This window comes from Patagioenas fasciata, chromosome 5 (assembly GCF_037038585.1).
Source record: "Patagioenas fasciata isolate bPatFas1 chromosome 5, bPatFas1.hap1, whole genome shotgun sequence".
Classification (NCBI taxonomy): Eukaryota; Metazoa; Chordata; class Aves; order Columbiformes; family Columbidae; genus Patagioenas; species Patagioenas fasciata.
Window position 1 is genome coordinate 46661159 of NC_092524.1, and position 20104 is coordinate 46681262.

General features: G+C 41.3%; 1 protein-coding gene across 6 annotated transcripts in view; it reads left to right on the top strand.

Moving 5' to 3' along the window:
* Nucleotides 1–19263, top strand: part of GPATCH2L (G-patch domain containing 2 like) — a 50341-nt gene extending 31078 nt beyond the window's left edge. For 5 of the 6 annotated variants that reach the window (XM_071809466.1, XM_065839371.2, XM_065839372.2 and 2 more), the window contains exon 10: nt 3984–19263. In XM_071809466.1, the coding sequence (XP_071665567.1) occupies nt 3984–4156 (173 nt within the window). In that variant the 3' untranslated portion in view covers nt 4157–19263. The remainder of the gene's footprint in view (nt 1–3983) is intronic. The other variant, XR_011739403.1, reaches the window with a different exon arrangement.
* The last annotated feature ends 841 nt before the right edge of the window (nt 19264–20104 follow it).

Genomic DNA, 20104 nt, shown 5'->3' on the forward strand with positions numbered 1-20104 from the left:
TGCCTATAGCTTTCAAAATACTATGTAATTTGTACTTACTTGACTGGGCAAATTGTATAGTGAACACTTCTTGAAGAGTTAAATCTTCATCTGAAATGTAACTCAGTATTGGAAAATAGCACAGAGGTTTGAAAGGTGTGATTTTGTTGTTTTGTTTTGATTTTTGGTTGTTTTTTGGTTGTTTTTTTGTTCGTTTGTTTTGGTTTTTGTTTTTGTGTTGTGTGGGGTTTTGTGTGTGTGTGTGGTTTGTTGTAGTTTTGTGTTTTTTTTTTTTCCCTAGGGATGAGGGCAAGGAAATTAGAGTATGTATTACAAAAAAAGGAAGGAGATTATAGTTACTAGAATCCAGACAGGATACTTGTACTGGTCATCAAGAGAAGTGCTGCAAGGTCTTTAATGGTCAGAAATGGTAAAGATCTTTTCCTTAGCCACTATTTAGAAATATCCCCAACAAAGTTAACAGCTGTGGGTGGGGTTTGCTAAAAAACTGAGCTGCGGAAAGAACATTTTGTGATTGGGTAACTAAAGCTGACTTTCTACAGCAGTCTCCCAGTTGCAGCTGGAGCACAACATGGGCATGTAACTTAGAAACTCCTGAAACCTCTCTCCAAGGTGATGTGCTGTGAAATTACTAATGCCTATAGAAATACATAGGATTACTCTGCAATAATGTAGAATTAACTGAAGACTCTTGTGCTTGTTAGACATTGAGATAGATATAGATTTTTCTCCCTTGACATGCATCTACTCACTCCTACATAAATGTCTTATACTGGGGTTCCCCTGTACCTGAGGAATCATGGCAGCCTCATTCTCTCACTACAGAGGCATTTTATGTTTGTGGTATTTTACTGCAAAAGATCCAACACAGGTGAGCCAGAACAGCCTGTCACTTGCAGGCACTCAGAGTGCTGGATTTCTTCACCTTTAAATAGCTCCTTAGTTGAGTCCAACTGCTCTCGTCTCACTTGTTGACCAGGTCCTGCTTCAGTGATCTCCTTTTTTGCAACCCGAGTGCCCCATGGAGGTGAAGGACACAGCCTGAGCTGGCTCCATCAGTCAGCAGAACAAATGGGCTTGCTCTGCTGAACATCGGGCCATCTCGGATTCCACCTCTTTTATAGAGATGAGTGATGAAGAGGGGCTCGTTCTGCTTTGCCGCTGTATTAATACACATCAGGGGCCAGCTCCCGGCACTAAATCACGCTACTGCATACATCTGTTATCGGACTCCTCACCAGTGTGATGAACAAGACTGCAGACAGAGGCTTCCTCATGTCATTCTTTATAGGATTTTCCTAAAAGAATAAATAGCTCAAATCTCTGCCAACACTCTCCCCTGTCATTGTGATGAATTTAGCTTCTTTCTTAAACATGCAGCTACAAATCTTCCTCTGTCGCCTCAGCCCCCTCACCATCCACAGAAAATTTTGGCTTGAATTTGCCTGAAATCAGGAAATGCTAATAAACGGCTTATGAGATGTGGATGCTGCCTTCCTTTTAGCTGCAGGAATGAGAGAAGGGAGCTAGAGATACTGCTTATTTGGGAGCCAAGCAAACTAAGTTTATTCCATGTTTTCTCATGTACTCTCATGAATGTTTATGGATTCTGGTAAAACATCTTTTGTCAGAGACCCTTGTATGAACATCCAAAACCAGGCATTACTGCAGTGGAAGTGCATAGGTCTCTATTGTATTGTCATGGCATTAAACTTCTGGTATTAGTCCTGCCATTTGAAGCTAACTGGCCTAAATGCCGTAACTGAACTAACCGTTTAAAGAATAGCATTTTGGAAAAAGGCTTGGCTGTTGAGAGCAACAGAAAGTGGTTGGAAAATTCAGAATTCACTTGCACTTCAGGAAGTGACTGTTGTCAAAATTAAGTTGGGCAAACTAATCCAAGTGTTGAGAGACTTGAAAATGAAAGTTAGTGCTTTCCACACTACACAATTGAGCAGTGTGTGAGCCCTAAAGCAGGAGGCTTTTACCAGATAAGAACAGAAGTCTGGCTGGTGTAGTTTGGCAGTAAAATCTGGGAGAAGTAAGACTGGTTGGATTAGACCAGAAGTTCATCCAACTCAGTGACCAACAGCCAGTGCCCAGGGAGGAAGAAAGTCTGTAGTGATAAAGGTCCTTTGAACTTTCAGTGATCTAAGACTTAGGGGCTTCAAAAGGCACAGGGGTGTGCTTGTGTTTGGTTACTTTCCATTGCAGTGCAATAGATGCGGAATAATGTCCTTGGTGGCGCAGTAGAACCTGTCTGAGAAATATGGTATATAAAATGTTATTCTTCTGGTAGTTATTCTCTGGTTTGAAAGGGATCGATTGAAGACTGTAGTGGTCCCTGTCTTCTGTTTGGCCACAAATATAGATGGTTGTGAAATGAATGGTGAACAATTGTCCAGCTTTACATTTATGTTTTTAATGTTTATGTGGTCCAGTCCCCTATATATGTAGCAGTGCACATGGTAACTGGCATCCTATTCAGATATTACGGTGAGTCTGGGGTAAAAATCTGCATAAATAGACTTCTGACTGCCTTGGCATGTATTCATATTTGGCTTGTGAAAATAATAATTCCTAAAAGGTGCCAGTTAGCAGTCTCTGAAACTGCTAGTCAGAGAGCAGTCTGAGTATTAGCAATTTGGTGAGTTTTGCCTCTCCTATTTCTTGCTTTGTCATGGCGTGATGGTACCCCGGAACAAGCAGACAGTCCTTGCATTTTTTTTTTTCTTTTTATGAGCAAAGATGGAGAGCCTGAGTGGGGAGGCTGCTAGCAAAGGGCCCATAGTGTAGGATTGGTGGTGATTCCTAGTTTAAGGACTTTGATGTAGATTTTTTGCTTCTTTCATATGACCTTCAGATGGAAGAAGTGGATGGGCTAGATGTAAAATATACAATGTAATGTTATCAGCTGTGTTGTTGTGGTGGTGTGGGAATGACCCACTGTTTTGGATGTACAGAAGCAGGATTTTTGGGGTTCCCAGATCTACTGAGTGCAGAACTTCAAGCACTGAACCAGCTTTTTATTTAAACTTCAAAGCAATCAGTCCTCTAGTTGAGGCTTGTTATGGCTTCTTTATCCTCATCCACTACAGAGCAGCAGAAGCAACTTGTAATAAAAACACACAAACAACTATTGCCTGTTGTGAGAATACAATGAAAGAGAGATATTTTTTTTGTACTGAAGCAGTTACTTGTTCAAAAAATTCTGGTTGCCCCAAAGACTTGTGTGGCAATTACTCTTTTTTATCCAGCCCTCTTCTGCTTGTGAGGATCAAGCGATTAGCGATACTGAGAAAGGAAGTAAACTCCCTTATCTCCAGGTTTCTGACAATCCTTCTGGAATTTTGGGTGATTTCTGGGTTGAGCTATGGATCTGCATGTCTCTCTTGCTAATTATAGCCTGTCCCATTTTGAAGCCATAGTTGTATTGAGAAAATGAGAATGTATTCCAACCTAGCTTAGCAAGTAGCTTCTTATAATATGCTGATTTACTATATTGGGTATATGTGGAGGTTCTTACTCAGTAAGGACAAATGGGATGTTTTCCTCTTTACCTGGCATTTGCAACCTGAAATTTGCTGAGCCTTTGGGGATTTCAAAATTCTTAGATACAGGGTTAGTTGAGTCTCTGTGGAGAGATCATGTTATCTTCAGTTCAGTGATTATGAACTGGTTCAGTTTAAGTATGGGACAGCTAAAGCTCTTGATTTTCAACAGAAACTTTGAGTAAGGGATCTAGTTAGTGGGCTGGAAACTTGGGAATTCCAAATGTGAGACTTATTAGGCAAAGTTGTTAGTGCTGTCAAAAACCTGTACTTCAAAGGAATTTCATGGGGGATCTTTTAGGAACTTAGTAAATAACACCTTCATATAAGAAATTATATATTGAGGCATTTGCCATGAAGTCCCTTGTTCTAACCCTTTTATTGTCCTTCTCTATTCCTCTGTTCCCCCTTCCCTGCAATTTTATATTCCAGCAACTTCATCTGTCCACATGGATGCAGCAGAGTCAGAGCTACCAGCAGCACCATCCCTGAGATCCCAGAACTCTGAGTGGACAGGGAAGCCACCAGCAGCTGAGAAAGCCACTGTTGCTGCCTCCAGTAGCTTTTTTAAAATGCCACCAGAGAAGAGCCCTGGATACGGCTGAAAGGACACATTGCAACTGTAAAAGCTTGCTGGATTTTGGAAGTGTTTGACTCTGGTGTGTGTCTTCTCCAAACATCTTGTTTGGCAGTAGCAATATCTTCAGTATTGGTGCATGATGCGTGCCATCATCCAGACTGATCTGCGTGCCCCGCATACTTAAATCATGTTTGTGAATCGGTGTTTTAAAAAAGGTAATCAGTGTTGGGACCGCAGTGTTTTGTTTTTTTTTAAATGTTCTTGTTATTGCTGTATTTATTATGCATTCATCTCCTTCCCTCATGCCAGCTTATATGTGCTGGGTCATGTACAGATTCTTTTGGGCTTTCAGATCTTTATTCACGTCCTGGACATGTTGCTTGTTTGTGGATTTGGCGTTTTTGGGGTGAAAGTCCTCTTACCGCTCAGGGAGGCAAAACTCTCCCCCTGCTTTCTTCCAGACCAGAAGGATTTCTTGGCTGGGGGGAATGCAAACAAGTTGAAACACAGAACCTGAAATCTGTATTAGTAGAATGCTTTCAGGCCATGTGCTAATGGACTCGAATCATGTTGCTTCCAGCGAAGCAAATACAGTGCTTGTCCATTCAGCAGTTGCCATTGGCTCACTGGTAGCATGGCCCACTAGACTTTTTCCTTCTCCCTTATTCTGAATGTATTTGATCTTGCTTGTGTATTGCATGTTCTTTCCTAAATGTCTTACTGGATAAGGATTTGGGGAGAACTACTTGGACATAAATGTGCAAGCTGGTATCCTGGAAGGAACCTGGATCTGTGAATATCCTTGAAGTATGGCAGATGATATACAAAACTTCAGTTTCTTGGTGTATAAATTAAAAAATAACAACGTTTCTAAAGGATGCTTGCCATTGAAGTTAAAGTGCCATTGAACAAAAAAACCATTTAAAATATCACCTGAGTTCAGGGCATTCTGGGTATCGATCAGACCACTTCTGTCTCATGGTTTCCCTCCCTTGAAGAAGTATTGTCTGCTATATCTGCTGGAGGCGTCTCCACCTACAGATGATTGTACTTTACTCTGCAACATACACAAGAGATTCACTGCTCTTCATAGCACTTCCACTTGGTCCCCTGTTATGTCTGTGTTGCAGAATATATGCATAGTGGTTTTTTTTCCCTATTTTCTTGAATTCTTGATCACACTCCAGTTACTTTTCTTGAATTACTCTGTCTAGAGCTTATTTTGGGGTATGTTTTTAGAATATATACCTGTATAAAGTATGTCAAGGAACAGGTGACCTCATGGCTGCTTAAGTCCTTTAAAAATAGGATATACTTGTATGCATAAAACTCCTTTCGCTTTCCTCACCGGATGGAACTTTCCAGACAGGACAGTTTAAGCTTGTGAAATTCATTTTGAATGTTGCAGTTAGTGCAGTTAGCACTTTTAAAAAGATAGCAAAATCTACATGTTTTTAGTGGTTTTGCAGTGTTCTGTACTCTGTTATAAATCAAATAGCTGATGGACAGATTTGATTGTGAGGATATAAAACAGTGATTTATATTTAACTGTGTATTAAAATGTTAAATGGTCATAACATACAGAAAACACAAATTGAATGACTCACTAAATCACGATTGACAAATACAGTTATGTTACAGACACATTGCCCATGTCTGATCCCTTAATACCTACTTATTCTTGGGGAGAGATCCAAATTTGATTTATATTTCGCAGCCTGAGCAGACTGTCTTATCTGTCCATGTAAATCCCTCTCAAAACTTTTTTTTTTTTTTTTTTTGGTGGTACATTTTAGGACTATTTAGAACAGGGAAAGCCTTTTTACCTTGCTGATGGACTCCAGAGGTCAGTTTGGTTTATGGGATAAGCTGCAAGGATTTTGTGGAGGGCGTTCCTGTTTTTAAAGTAGTCATTGGATTGTCTTATTTTGAATTTATTACAAGCAGTGGTGCTTAAGAGCACAGGAAGCTCAGCACTGGAGAGCCTGTAATGTAGAACACACAGAGAGCAGGTAAACCTGAAGAGCAGTAGCTTGACTGGCTAGTGCTCATCAACACAGTGAAGGGAAAAGGTGGTCACATTCTCCTGACAATCTGCAGATAAATTTTAGGATTGGAAGCCTTGTAACCTAATTGCAGGCTGGTTTAGTGACGGGGAGTGGTTCCTTGAAAGAGCATTTGTGCAGTTGAATATTTTCAGTCCCATGAAGGTCCTCCACAACCTCTGTTGGTTTGAGTCTGTTCAACAGACTTGCTCAGATTACTGAATGTTCAGCTAAAATTTTAAATTTTGGCTTTTGTGGTCCCCTTTTAAAAAACAATTCTGATACATCTTGCTACATTCTGAGTATTGTTCAGGGTCGTTCTGTTTCTTCTGTGATGTCAGGACAGTTTTAAAACTTATATAAGAAAGGTATTTGAGGTGTTAGCGAATCAACAGCCTTCATCTCGCTCATTGCGGCAGAGGGGGTGTTGCCAGACTTCACATGATTTTTCTCTGGGGGAAGGGAAAGATAATTTATCAGATTTTCCTATTGAGGTCAGTAGCACTGTTCATTTGGTTAAGCCCTTACTTAGGTTGTAAGCTCCTAGGAGGTTTTCCTTGCCCTTAAAGGTTGAATGTACCTGTGGCAGTACTGAAGATTAACTGTGGCAGACCTTGTCTTGGTGAGCCACACTTCTTGCCGTAGCAACTATCTGGAAGTGCCAAGAGACTAAAGAGCTTGCAGCTGCCCTGTCTTTTCTGTTTTTATGTTAGAAGGTCACGCTCTCAACCAAATCTGATTCTCCCGAGTGACAGACAAGCCAAATGAATCATATATCTTGTTATTCCAGGGTATTTAGCAAAATTCATTTTCAGACTTCAGTAGCTTGATGCAGATTTGAATATCTGCAGCATTCTTAGATGAGTGAACTAGATAGGTTGTTTTGTCTCTTTTCCTCTAAAGCAGATTCCTTAGAACTCATGCTGTACTTGCACAATACCCTCACTGAAGGACACAGTGCTTCAGATGTTGATTGTTTGAGTAGAAAGGAATAATACCCTGTTTCACCGAAAATAAGCCCTAGCATGATTTTTTGGGATTTTTGAGGATGCTTGAAATGTAGGCCCTACTCCAAAAATAAGCCCTAGTTACAATTCATTTAAAAAGCCAATTTAAATAGTGTCCAGACAGCTGTACATGTAAAAACGTAAGCATCTTTTGGAGCAAAAAATTAAATTAAAACCCTGTCTTATTTTCAGGGAAGCAGGGTAGTAATAATGTGCCTTGACTTGGTAGCAGTGCTTCTACTAAAGCAGTCCATTATGTGATTATTGCTTCAAAGATACACAGCTCCCTCATAGTCCACTTCTTGTCCACCAGGTCTCCCCAGTCTTTTTCTAGTTTTGTCTTCTCTCCTTGTCCTTATGGGAGACTTCAGCTTCCCAGATATCAACTGGGAGTACCATATTGCTGTCACAAGCAAGTCTGGGAAATTCCTGAAGTATGTTAAAGATAATTGCTTGTCACAAGTACTCAGTGAGCCAAGTAGGTAAGATGCCCTCCTAGAGTTGTTTTTTGTGAATAGAGGAGGACTTGGTAGGTGGCTGTCTTGATCACAGTAATCACAAAATTGTTCTGTTAAAAATTTTTGATGTAATAAGAAAAATTTGCAGCAGAATTGCTACCCTGGATTTCAAGAAAGCTATCCTAAAGCCAGTCAGTGAGCTAGTTAGTGGTGTCCTCTGGGAATCTGCTTTTGAGGCCTTAGGGGTCCATATGTGCTGGTCACCTTTTGAGAACCACCTTTTAAAAGCACAAGAGCAGGCAATCCATTTGTGTTGAAAATCAAACAGTCAGTGCAGAAGACCTTTTTGTCTGAACAGGGAAGTCCTCTTGGAATGCAGAAGGAAATAGAAATTGTATGATCTCTGGAAGCAAGGTCAGGCTTTGCAGGAAGATTACAGAGCTGTGGTTCACATGTGCAGGGAGAAGGCACAGAAGGCTAAAGCTTAGGAGTTGAAACTCACCAGTATTGTGTCAGACAACAAGAAAGGCTTTTTGAAGTACACTAATAGCAAGAGGAGGTCCGAGGAAAACATTGGAAAGACTTGTTGAAGATAGTCACCAGACAAATCAGGTTGAAGAAGAAGTGGAGGCATTAAATTTTTAATTTTTTACCCAGATCTCTAATAATACTGATAGACCCCTGCGTGGTCCTCTGAGTTGAACGACCATGACACTGGAAACAGTGACTTTCCATTTGTGGACAATGAAATTGTAAGCTGAATGTTCACAAGTCCATGGGGCCTGATGGGATTCATCCCAGAGTACTGAAGGAGATGGTGGATATTACAGCAGGATCCCTCTCAGTTGTCTGCCAAAGGTCTTGAGAGTCTAGGGAAGTCCCTGCTGACTGGAAGCTAGCCAATATTATTCCAGTTAACAAGAAGGGTGTGAGGGAAGACCCAAGAAACTACAGACCTGTTAGTCTAACCTCAGTACCTGGAAAAAGTATGGAGGAGATCATACAGGGTGCTCTTAAAGGCATTTGAAGGACAATGCACTCATCAGGCACAGTCAACATGGGTTCATAAAGCGAAAGTCCTGTTTAAGTAATTTAACATCCTTCTGTGATAAGGTCATCCCCCTAGGGGTTAAAGAGAAAGTGGTAGATGTATTTTTTTATGGATTTTAGTAAGGTTTTTGATACTGTCCCTCACAGCATCCTTCTGGACAAGTTGTCCAACTGTGAGATGAACTGGTATGCAGTGCACTGGGTGAAGAACTGGGTAAACAGTGGGGCTCAAAGGGTTGTGGTGAATGGGGCTACATCTGGCTGGAAACCAGTCACCAGCGGTGTTCTCAGGGCTCAATGCTAGGGACAGTTTTGTTCAGTATTTTTATCAATGATTTGGATGCAGGAGTTGACTGCACCATTAGCAAGTTTGCTGATGATGCTAAACTGGGAGGTGCCATTCACCCTCAAGGGACAAGAGTCTTTGCAGAGGTATCTAGATAGAGTGGAGCATTAGGCAATCATCAGTGGCATGAAATTTAACAAGAACAAATGCCTGATTCTGCACCTGGGATGGAGTAATGCTGGACACAAGTATAAATTGAGAGAAGAGTGGCTGGAGAGCAGCCTTACAGAAAAGGACCTTGGGGTGCTGGTCGGCAGCAGCTCCATAGGAGTCAGCAGTGTGTGCACTGGCAGCCAGGAGGGCAAACTGCACCCTGGGGTGCACCAACCACAGCAGAACCAGCTTGTCAGAAGAGATTATTATCCTGCTGCATTTAGTGTTGGTGTGGCCTCACCTTGAGTACTGCGTGCAGTTCTGGGTCTCACAGTTTGAGAAGGATGTGAAGGTCTTTGAATGCATTCAGAGGAGGGCAACAAAGCTGGTGGTGTGGCTGGGAGTCATGTCCTATGTGGGCTTTGGTTTGGAGAAAAGGAGACTGAGGGGTGACGTCATTGTTCTCTACATCTTCATAAGGAGGGGACGTGGAGGTGCTGAGCTCTCCTCCCTAGTAATCCAGTGACAGGACGTGTGGGAATCATTCAAAGCTGTGTCAGGGGAAGTTCAGACTTGACATTAGGAAACACTTCTGTATAGAGAGGGTGGCCAAACACTGGAACAAGCTTCTTAAAGAGGCGGTTGTTGCCCCAAGCCGGTCAGTGTTTGAGGCATTTGGACAATGCCCTTAATAAAATACTTAAGCTTTTGGACAGCCCTTGCAGTTGGACTAGATGATTGTTGTAGGTCCCTTCCAACTGAACTATTGTATTCTATCCTGTTCTATTCATGAACTTCATGAGGTTTCTGTCTTTTCATTCCTCCAATCTGTCAGGGTCTGTCTAGTTGGTACTCCTACCCTCCAGCATATCGGTGGCTCCCCTCCTCAACATGCCATTATTGCTGACCTTGCTGAGGATATGTTCTGTCTCCTTCTACTACGTCACTAATGATCACTTAACAGTGTTGATCGCAGTGTTGTCTTTGGAGGCATGCTTTTTGTAACTGGCCATCATGCAGGTTTCAAACCATTGATCATTATTCTTTTAACCTGACAGTTCAGCCAGTTTCTCACTGACATTTCTTAATGGACAGCATCCAGTCCAAAGCTCCCTCGTTTGACTAGAAGGATTCTGTGAGAACATCATGAGGCTTGCTGAAGTCAAATGTAAACAGCATCCACTGCCTTCCACACATCCACAGAGCCTGTCATTTCATCACACAAGGCAGTCAGGTTCATAGGCATGATCCTCCTTCATTTAATCTGGCTGCCTGTTCCAAGTCAACTTCTTGTTCTTTGGGTGTCTGGAAATGGCTTCCAGAACTTGCTCCGTAAGGCTACAAGGGATTAAGCTAGGGCTGACTAGCCAGTCATTCACCAGATCCCCCTTCCTGCTTTTTTAGAAAGATAACATGATACATACACCTTCCTCTCACTGAGGACCTCATGCACTTGCCACAATTCATCATAGGTGACAGAGATCAGTCTTACGATGACATGCTTTTGAAAACAAGGCTTTATTTATGTACAGGGAGAAGATGGACATTCAGTGAAAGAGAGATCGAGAGCTCAAAGGAGCACATTTAGTAGTTGTTCTTTACACATTTTCAGTAGTTCCAGTGAGGCTTAATGCCTAGTTTGGTAGGTACTGGAGAAGTGTAAATTACAGTAATGTAGTTTCTGGCTTCATGGATTTGTGGTTATAAGATAAAGAGTGAATAAGGCAACAAAACAGTAGCTGGAGAGAAATTCGTAAGAGGCTGTGGCTAGTGCTATTGGATGATAGATTAGCTTCATGATTGTGTCATGCAGAGGTGTGTCCTGCCAGCTGTCCTGAATAATGACATTGAGAGGGTTAGTGCTGTCCTTGGAATTGTAGAAGCCCATGCTGTGACTTTGTGGCTGTTGCAGAGACCTGCTCAGTGGGCAGAGTGTGAGAAGGGAAATTGGAGGAAGGGCAACAAGAAGGGTGATTGAGTGCTTCTCTTATTGTAACCCTTTCTCCACTGAAGGGAGAAGATGCTACAGAAAACAATGTATATGCCTGGATATTGAAAAGGAATTATGTAAAGTGAATAAGAACTTTGCTTTGTTGTCTTGAGGAAGTTTTGCAACCAGAGAACATTTCAGTGAAGCAAAAGTGTAGGACATGACCAGTCATGTATTGAGAAAACTTTTTTTATTACTACTCTGTTGGGAGACTACCAAGGAGGATAAACTTATGTTCTCATTGTGATCCTGTTTGTGTTTTGTGCTTGAGACAACATGCTTTTACCCAGTACAAGGATTGAACTCAGCATAGAGAACATAAGGTCTTAATTATACCAAAGCATCTTATTCTTAAGAAAGTAAACTGTGCTATAGACAAGTGCAGGGACACTGAATGGTGACCAGGGCATGGCTGGCCCTTAATCAGGTGACATACAGATTTATGTTGTGGAGACAGAGGGAAACTTCAACACCCTTCTCCACTTTAATGTGGGTAAAATGCCTCTCAACTGCAAACCTGGCTGTTGGTGTGGCTCCAGAGAGTTGATAAAGAGTTCTTGTACCAACTCAAAGAACTGGTAAAAGTCGAAATGCACTGGCACAGCCTGTTACATCAGAGAAAGACACAAAATATACCTGCAGACTGTAATCTGAAAAAATATTGCTGATCCCTGTGTGTATGACCCAGAGTATTCGTTGTCTTAAAGCAGAGCTACTAGTATTATGAAGGGTAATCAGGGTTTTGCAAAACTGCCTTTCTGTGTAACCTCTGAAGGAAACTGGATGAACAGCATAAAAATGGCTGCACTGGGTCAGACCAAAGGTCTGTCTGACTCGGGATTCTGTCTCTCACAGTGGCTGGGTTTGGATGTCTAGGGGGTACTGTAAGGATGACATAGTTAATAGAGTGATACTTTCCTTTTACATGGTCTTAGCCCAGTGTCCTGTCTCAAAAAGGTTAACAAATTTGTTCTTCAAGGCTGGATAAATCTTTTGTGAACCTTGTGGCTATAGTATTTATCCTGGAACTGCATTTAATTATACTTTAGAAGGACATGTAATCTGACTTGAAAAACATCAAGTAAGGGTTAGCTCATCTTTCTTGGTAATCATTTTCCTTATTGATTACCCTCTTTATAAGGAAATTGCATTTTCTCTTGGAATAGTTTTTTCCTACTATCAACATCCTGATTTTGTTTCTTGCTATGATTTTTTTTTTTTTCAGGAAGGTTGAAAAATCCTATTATTCCATTAGAATTAGGCTTCTGTCATGTGTAACTACCTATACCCAGTCAACAAGTCCTATGTAATCCACTAACTCATATAAGTCATTTTTCATAAGCTTCACACTGTAAAAACTTGCCACTTAAACTTTGATTGTGCTCCTGCATGAAAATCCACAGTATTCCACATCCATCTGCATTCAGTTCTACCGTCTACCCTTAGAGTATTCTTCACAGAGGCAGGAATACTTGTTCCCCTGTTGCTATTCAAGCTTCATGTACTCATATATCCAAACATCATGCTAGCCCTTGCTGCCCAAACACTGCTGTAACATGACCATAAAAGTGGTATTCAGGCAGTTGACTCTGAATCTCAAGTTCTTATCACTGCTTTTCAATGCACAAGATCATAGAAAGTAAGAGTATTTTTTTTCTTTTTCTTTTTTCTAAAATGCATTGCATTTCCATGCCTGTATTACAGTGCGATTTTGGACTGACAGTTTTTCTAATTTGGAATACTTGAGTGCTCAGTCCATTTAATTTTATCAGAAGAGGATGAGGATTAGAGATATCTTGTCTGGGTACTAGAAGGTCCTTTATGGAAGTGGAAATACTAGGTAATAAAGTGTCTCGACTTGAGCAGATGAGCATAAAAATGAACTTGAAGCTAAAGCCAAATGAATTCAAGTTAGAAGTAGGGATTGAGCTTTTAACAGTGAGGACGAGTTAACTACTGGAACAAAGTACTGTGGGAAGCAGTAGCTTCTGTGTATCTCCAGACTTCCATTTGAAGACGGCAGCTTTATGGAAGGAATGTTGTGGCCAAATATAAGCCATTGAAATCAATATAGAGGCATCTAAAAGACAATGAATGGTCAATTTTATAGTGAAGTCTACATGAAATGATAGTTGCTTCTGGTTTAGAACCTCAGAGAAGACAGAAGATGTTCTTTTCTACAGTGTAGAGGTCTGTTGAAAAACGGGAAGTGTTTTGGGAAACATAGGGAAAAATCATGATGATGGCAGTTTTATAGTGTTACCAAAAGACTGTAGTGAAATTTGCATGGGAAGATGAGGTGAGTAAAAAATTCTGTGCCAAATGAAACAAAACATTGTTTCTGCATGCCAGTTTATTTGTGAATAGTGTAATGACATACAAGTGTGCAATCTTCAGACCCTACACAAAGAGCATCCTCGGTGGAGAATTCCTCCTTTCTTCCTGTACTGGCAGCTGAGTTCTGTTGCCTCAGGTAGTGTTCTCTGTGTACATACTCAGCTTCAGCTGCTCTGTCTCGGTTCTTTTTCTCAGCTATGTGGACTGCCTGCACCCTGCATTGAAATCAGAAGCAGAGGAGGGAGAGTATTGGTGGGCTTATTATAATTTGATAGGATACTTGTCAAAAAAGTATGCAATACCTTTCTTAATCACTATAGCAGTGGCTTCTGCTTTTTCCTCTCATGGCATAGAAGGAAGATGCCTCATTATAGGAGTGCCATTTTGGTGACTGTAACCTTCACCGTCACACTGAAGGAGCAGATGGTAGGTTTCTCCAAGTGGAAGAGCTCTTTTCCACTCATCTGGGAGGAGACTGTGCAGCTGGAGGAAGCAGTTTTCTGGTAGTGTGTTTTTGAACATTAGGGAGTAGTCACTTGTTCGGGTTTCTCAGCTTTAAAATACATTACGCTGTATCTTTGTTTCAAAATAAATGAAAAATCCCAATGCTGGAATAGTGGCACATTTGAACTGTTGCTTCAGATCTCAAGTCCTGGACATGGTGTTCATGTCCCACGGTAGCATTTGTTTCCGTTGCCCAGACTGGTGTGTGTGAATGAGACCTCATTGCTGGAAGCTCTTGTAAGATGCTGTGAACTGAGACTGGTCTGGCCTGACCAGAGCCCCTGGGCACTGCTGAAGCTGCTGAATTTTCTCTCAAGTCTGGCAAGAGCAGAGAGCCAAAGCTACTGTCAGCTGTGTTGTAGCTTCCTCTTTCTGTGCCAGGGGGCTTTCCTAGTGATAGTTCACAAATGGGTCTACTCAAAACCTTTAAAGAGCCGCATAGTGCGTGTCCCAAATGTTTTATGGAGTTGTAAGTTTTAACTGTTTGATAGGGATTGGACTCTCAGTTCCTAGGACTCTATTTTGGGGGTAACATATAAATAAGGAAGATTCTTCCTTGTATTCCTCTCTCCTAAACACGATGTGTATTCTCTGAACAAGGCTCTTGCAGAATCTTTGTTCTGATTATAGAAGCTGGAAATAAATTGATATATGAAATAAATGTTTTATCTGATACAAAGCGAACTGGGTTGTGAGTGGGAGAAGAGAGACTTTGCTGACATCTGACTGGATTTACAGTATTGGAATGTCCATAATCTACATGCTTCCTTGACTATTTCCTGAAGTATAAACTGTAGCCTGAAGGTCTATAGAGAGTTACTATTATTCCTTTGAACTGCAAACTTTAGTGAGAGATTTGAGGTAATTTATCATGTCCGTTCCTTGTTTTTGTTTCCCAGTTTATCATGACTTTGTCTCTAAACAAGTAAGATGTTCCCTGTTTGGAATTTGAAACAATTCCAGAATTCCTCAACTAGCCTTTCACTTCCAAGTCGCTGCTTCGGATCTGCCCAGTGCCAAAAGGGGTTTCATTCAAATGAACAGGTCAGTCTCAGTTGAGAGTTTAATGGATATCTATTCATTTTGCCAATGCTAACATCCTTTTAATATAGATTGGCATAATTCTTCTTTAGTGTGATAACAGTGGCTTCAAATGATCAGTGGGCTTTGAATCTTCTGCATATATTTGTGTTCTGGTATTCATAGCTACACACACTTGTGGAAGCAACAAACCAGGACTCCCTGTATATTAACTATTCCAAAGAATAAATTGTAAAAAATCAGATCCCAAGCTGATTGAATGCTTTTAAACAAAAGGATCAAGATCCTTTGGAAACTTCTTTAAGTTCTCAACACTATATTGGGGAGGATAGGAGTGCCCAATTTTTAAAAGTGATGATTTTCCTCTCTCCTCTGCAAGCTACACTTACAACAACGGGGAAGTGCTCCTGGTGAAATGTGCTGATTTTTGTTGAGAGCAAGGAGAAAAGAACTCTTAACAATAGATTCTCTTATGAGAAATGCCCCAGTTTGGCAAACATGATCAGCTGTGGGTAACAGTCAAAAATGTCAGATCTCTAAAAGTCATTATGATCTGGTTCAGTCTTCCACCTTTTTTTTTTTTTTTTTCCTCTCTGAGGAATGAAGCATTTCATTTGATAATTGGAGGCCTTTCTATTAAAAAAAGGCAACTGAATGGTTCTTGTTCACACATCCTTAATTTTGCACCCAAGGGCTGAGAAATTCCTCAGTTCAGTTTGAGTAGTTGGTGGTAAATTCAGTAAAAGGGCCAACTGTGATGGCTTTTATCTGTTTTGATGTTTTTCAGACCATGCTTGCTTCACACTTTTCCAGCTCAGACAATCAAATGAAACTGAAACTGCAAATGAATACAAGTAGAATTGCTACATAATAATGGAGGATTTATCACATCTAAATAAAGGGTATTGCAAATCTGGGGGTACATTTGTTTTCCATTTAAGTAAAAGCAGGTACTTGTTATAGTTTCTAAATTGAACATAGTATAGAGTTTTGAAATGCTAAATTACATTGTTTTCCTTCATTTCTAGTGGGAGAGCAACAGGAGGTATCTAAAGATGAGAACAAGAGCAGATCTTAAGAGTTGCTGCCATTAGACAGATGAAACACATGGATTTTGCAAAACACACTTTTAAAATGGCACCTAGTTGGAGAAATCTTAACTTTGAGAAGTGTGATAGCTTTTTCCTCACAGTCTGCCTGCAGGGGCAGTGATGGCAAACCGTTGGTTCTGCTGAACTAATCCCAGCACTGATACTGAAGTTTTTTTCTAGTAATTTTGACACCAGCTTTCCAAGAGGTTCACCAGCATTGCCTTAGGACTTTTCTTCATCCTGTCTCATCACATAATTTGCAAATGCTTGAACTCATTGAGCCCCCATCATGGGGAAACGGGCATTTGCATTTTGAGAAAGCCAGAGGTGAAGAGGCTCTTAATGCCGAGTGTTGTACAGTGAGTGAAAGAAGTGCTTTTCATTGCCAGCTGTCCAGTGCCACCATGAAAGGAGCCTAAAGCAGCAAGGGGAGCTTACCTGAGCCTTCTAACCCTTGCTGGTCCTTGCAGGTGCTGCGGAGACAGCAAGGAGTAGGAATGAGGAGTGCAGGGTCTGATTCCCAGGAGAGGAGAGAAGGGACTGTGAGATGCAGCCACTGGCCTGCACTCCAGCAGTGCCAGGGCTGCCTCAGGGCTACCCCGGGGCAGGTGGCATTTCCCCCGCTCCTGACCACGTTAGGCCGCACGGCTGTAAGCCACAGGCTTCCTCTGCTTACGTATTTATTTAGACATTCAAACAAGTACCTTCTTTAGCCCCGCTCCCCCAATAAAAGAGAAAACAAACTTGAACATTTGTGCTCCCTTGACAAACAAGGCTACAAGTCAAGCAGCCAGGGTGCTGTAATCAGTGCCCTTCTGCACACACGGCACAATGTGGTCAAGCAGTTGCATGATTTGTTGGTGAGTTTGAGGGTCGTGTGTCCTGTGCCGTTCCATCCTCCCCACTTCCCTTTCACATTAGGTTCCCACCTCAGTAAGTGTAGAAGGGTTGAGGTTCTCTGAATGTACAGCTGCCTGGGTTTGGTTTTTTGGTGTTGTTTTGTGGTTTTGTTTGTTTGTTTTGTTGTTTGTTTTGTTTTTTCCTCATTTAGACTGACTTAAAGTTTTATTTACTGCACAGCATCCAGCCTTCACTCTGAAGAGAGAAGTAATTTGTTTTTTGATGTCTTTAGGGTACCTCCTGCTATGGCAGCTTAGAATGTTAATGAATTTATTTCTGTGCTGAGAATTTGGATGTTATTGTCACACTTATTTTGTAGATGGGGAATTTAAGTCAGAATGACTGAAGCAAAAACTAAGAATGATCTGTGAGATGCCTGGGCACTGACAATTTAGAGTGGCTTACTTTGTAGCCTTTTGTAGATCCAGAACACATTTTCTACAAACTTCCATAGCAGCTATGAGTGCTCAGAGCTTTTGTAAATCCAACCACAATTACTGATGAGGTGAGGAGCACTGTCCTCATTGTTTAAGTCTCTCTCTGACTTGTCAAATACCAGAGAGATGGCAACAGGCAGGCAGCTCTCCAAGGCTGGTGGTCAATTGCTTTCATCTCCAGAACTTTGGCCCTCACCTCTCTAGAGATGTGTGTTCTGTGCTCTGTATGAAGCCAGAGCCTCATAGAAAATAGACTCTCTGATCATTTGATTTGGTGTTGTTGTAATGTGTATGCACAGGGTGACAAATCAGGATGGCAATTGATTTCTTCACTTTTGAGTATTTTTATCTGTGACCAGATGTGTGTGTATATATATATTATTCATTTTTGAGATATGAATTCTTGGTATGCATTCACTTTGTATTGGGGATTCCCTGTAGGGTATTTAGCTTCCCAAATTATACTTTGTCTCTGGAAAGATCTGTGGTTCCTGGGTTTCAAAAGAGTTGAAAGTGGAAGAGTAACCTGAATGCACAGTATCACAGAGGATCTGCTGTGAACTAGCTTGTCTACTACAAATTGGGAAAGAACAATAGGTAGGTGAAAACATCCTCTTGCGCAGCTACACTTTGTATACTTTTATCTGAACACCACAGGACAATATGCCCATTGACTCATGTCTTGCACTGGCATTTCAAGTGTTGTCCTCTGATTCTTTTTCCTAAACTCCAAAGTAATGACCACAAAGTGCAGAAAACCTGGTTGTTATTTAACAAGTCATAGGCTGCCTGTTAATGCCCAATTCAGCAGAGTTTTAAAATATCAGAAATCTTAGTGTGTACTTTGGGAGGAATGCCCTAGGGCCAGGGACCCTCTTTGGAACCAGAATCAATCATCTGCCTGAGCTGTATCAGAAAGAAGGGGAAAGGTGTGAAGAACAAAATGGTACTAAGTTTCATCTTTATTATCCTGTGTTTTGTTCTGCTTTTCCTATTGACTCTTAGATCTAAATCTTCTAAAAAACAAAACAAAAAACAACCAACCAAACAGCGCCCCTCTCCAAATTTTGGTAGGATTGTTTTGTCAGATGTGGGCTGGCAGGCTGTGTTTGCAGCGGAATACTCAATCTCTAATGTAAACAGATGCCATTAACCTGAAAGATTAAAACCAGAATGTTTGAATTTCTACAAATACCATCTTGAGGCTGGGCAGGTAGCTGCAGTTACGCCATCCTTATCCTTGTGATAAAGTATTGTGGACCACATCACTCCTTGCTCACACATTCCACCTTTCCACCTGTGCTAAATGAGCATCTTCTAAGTAAAGTGCATTGTTTGCTCAACAGAAGCATAAAAGACGACACACAGTATGTTGCTGTACACCTTATCTTCTCTCTGCTAGTCACTGTGGGTAACGTGATGATTGTGCACTACCACATAACTCAGAAACAGCTTTGCTGAAAGCCATGTATTTATTTTGGGTAAGCTACATTCAGCCTGTATGTATACTTAAATGTAGCTGTCTATGTGTTCCTGGGAAGGACCCAAATGCTTGTCACAAATAGCTGGCAACTGGAAACACCAGACGTGGTATGTGACTGCTTTCTGTCATTCTGCAAGTATCTTGAGTGTTCAGGATATTGGATGAGTACAACTTCTACTGCGTGTCACTGAACTACTGCTGGTAATTGAGAATTGGAATACAGTGTTCCCTGGAGAGTTTGTCTGTCATGGAGCTCAAGAGGTTAATATGTAGTTATGTGATGATACTATAATTTTATATGCATCTGCAGATACTGGTAATAGACATTAAAGTGGGCATTTACATCGTTATTATGGGTCAGCACTTGATGTCATAATAAAAAAGTCACATCAGAAAAGTACAGGATAAAAATCTGATTATGCACCTTTTGGAGTGTAAATGGCTTTAAAATTCAAATTGTCACCTGATGGGAGGATCAGGAAAGAGTCAGAACAAGGGCAAAGGGGCACAGCTGTGAGACATAGGGGGCAGGAGACAGGAGGAAAAAGAGACAGGCTGGACCAGCCCTTTGCTTGGACAGTTTATATCCGTATGAATACTGTACCCCATTACTTCGGGCCCTTCATGCCATCTTGTTAAACATAAGCTTTAGTGACAGGTGGACTTTGCAATGTGGTGTGAAGGTCAATAATCTCCAAATCTTCTGTCCTTCCACAGAGTTCAAACCTGCCCAGTGTTGGGAGGGTAAAACTTCATGTGGGTTAATGCAGGGTGTTCATTTGGAAAACAACAAACAACATCAAAGCTAGTAAAGTTTCCAAGGCAAGGCAACAGCTGAAACTGTCTGATGAGGCTGTCTTAAGCAAGTATATAACTATGCAGTTACTGGCCCCAGAGCCTGAGGGGTGGATACTCAGGGGACTGAGACTCGAATCCTGAAGGGCTGTGTAGGTTAAAATCAACCAAGGAATACCGTGAGGACTAGAGCTGTGTGTAGGATGGCCTACATCTGCAGCTGGATAGATTGGGACAGTAAGTTCAGCTGCAGTGCACTCAAGGGTTTCCAAGGTCACCTTGAGTGTCTGTGGGAGTTGAAACCCTATAGCATGTAGAAATCTGGAAGGGTATTGACCTTCCATTTCTCTACTACTTTTCTATGTAAATACATCTCAAAGCACCCTATAAGTCTTT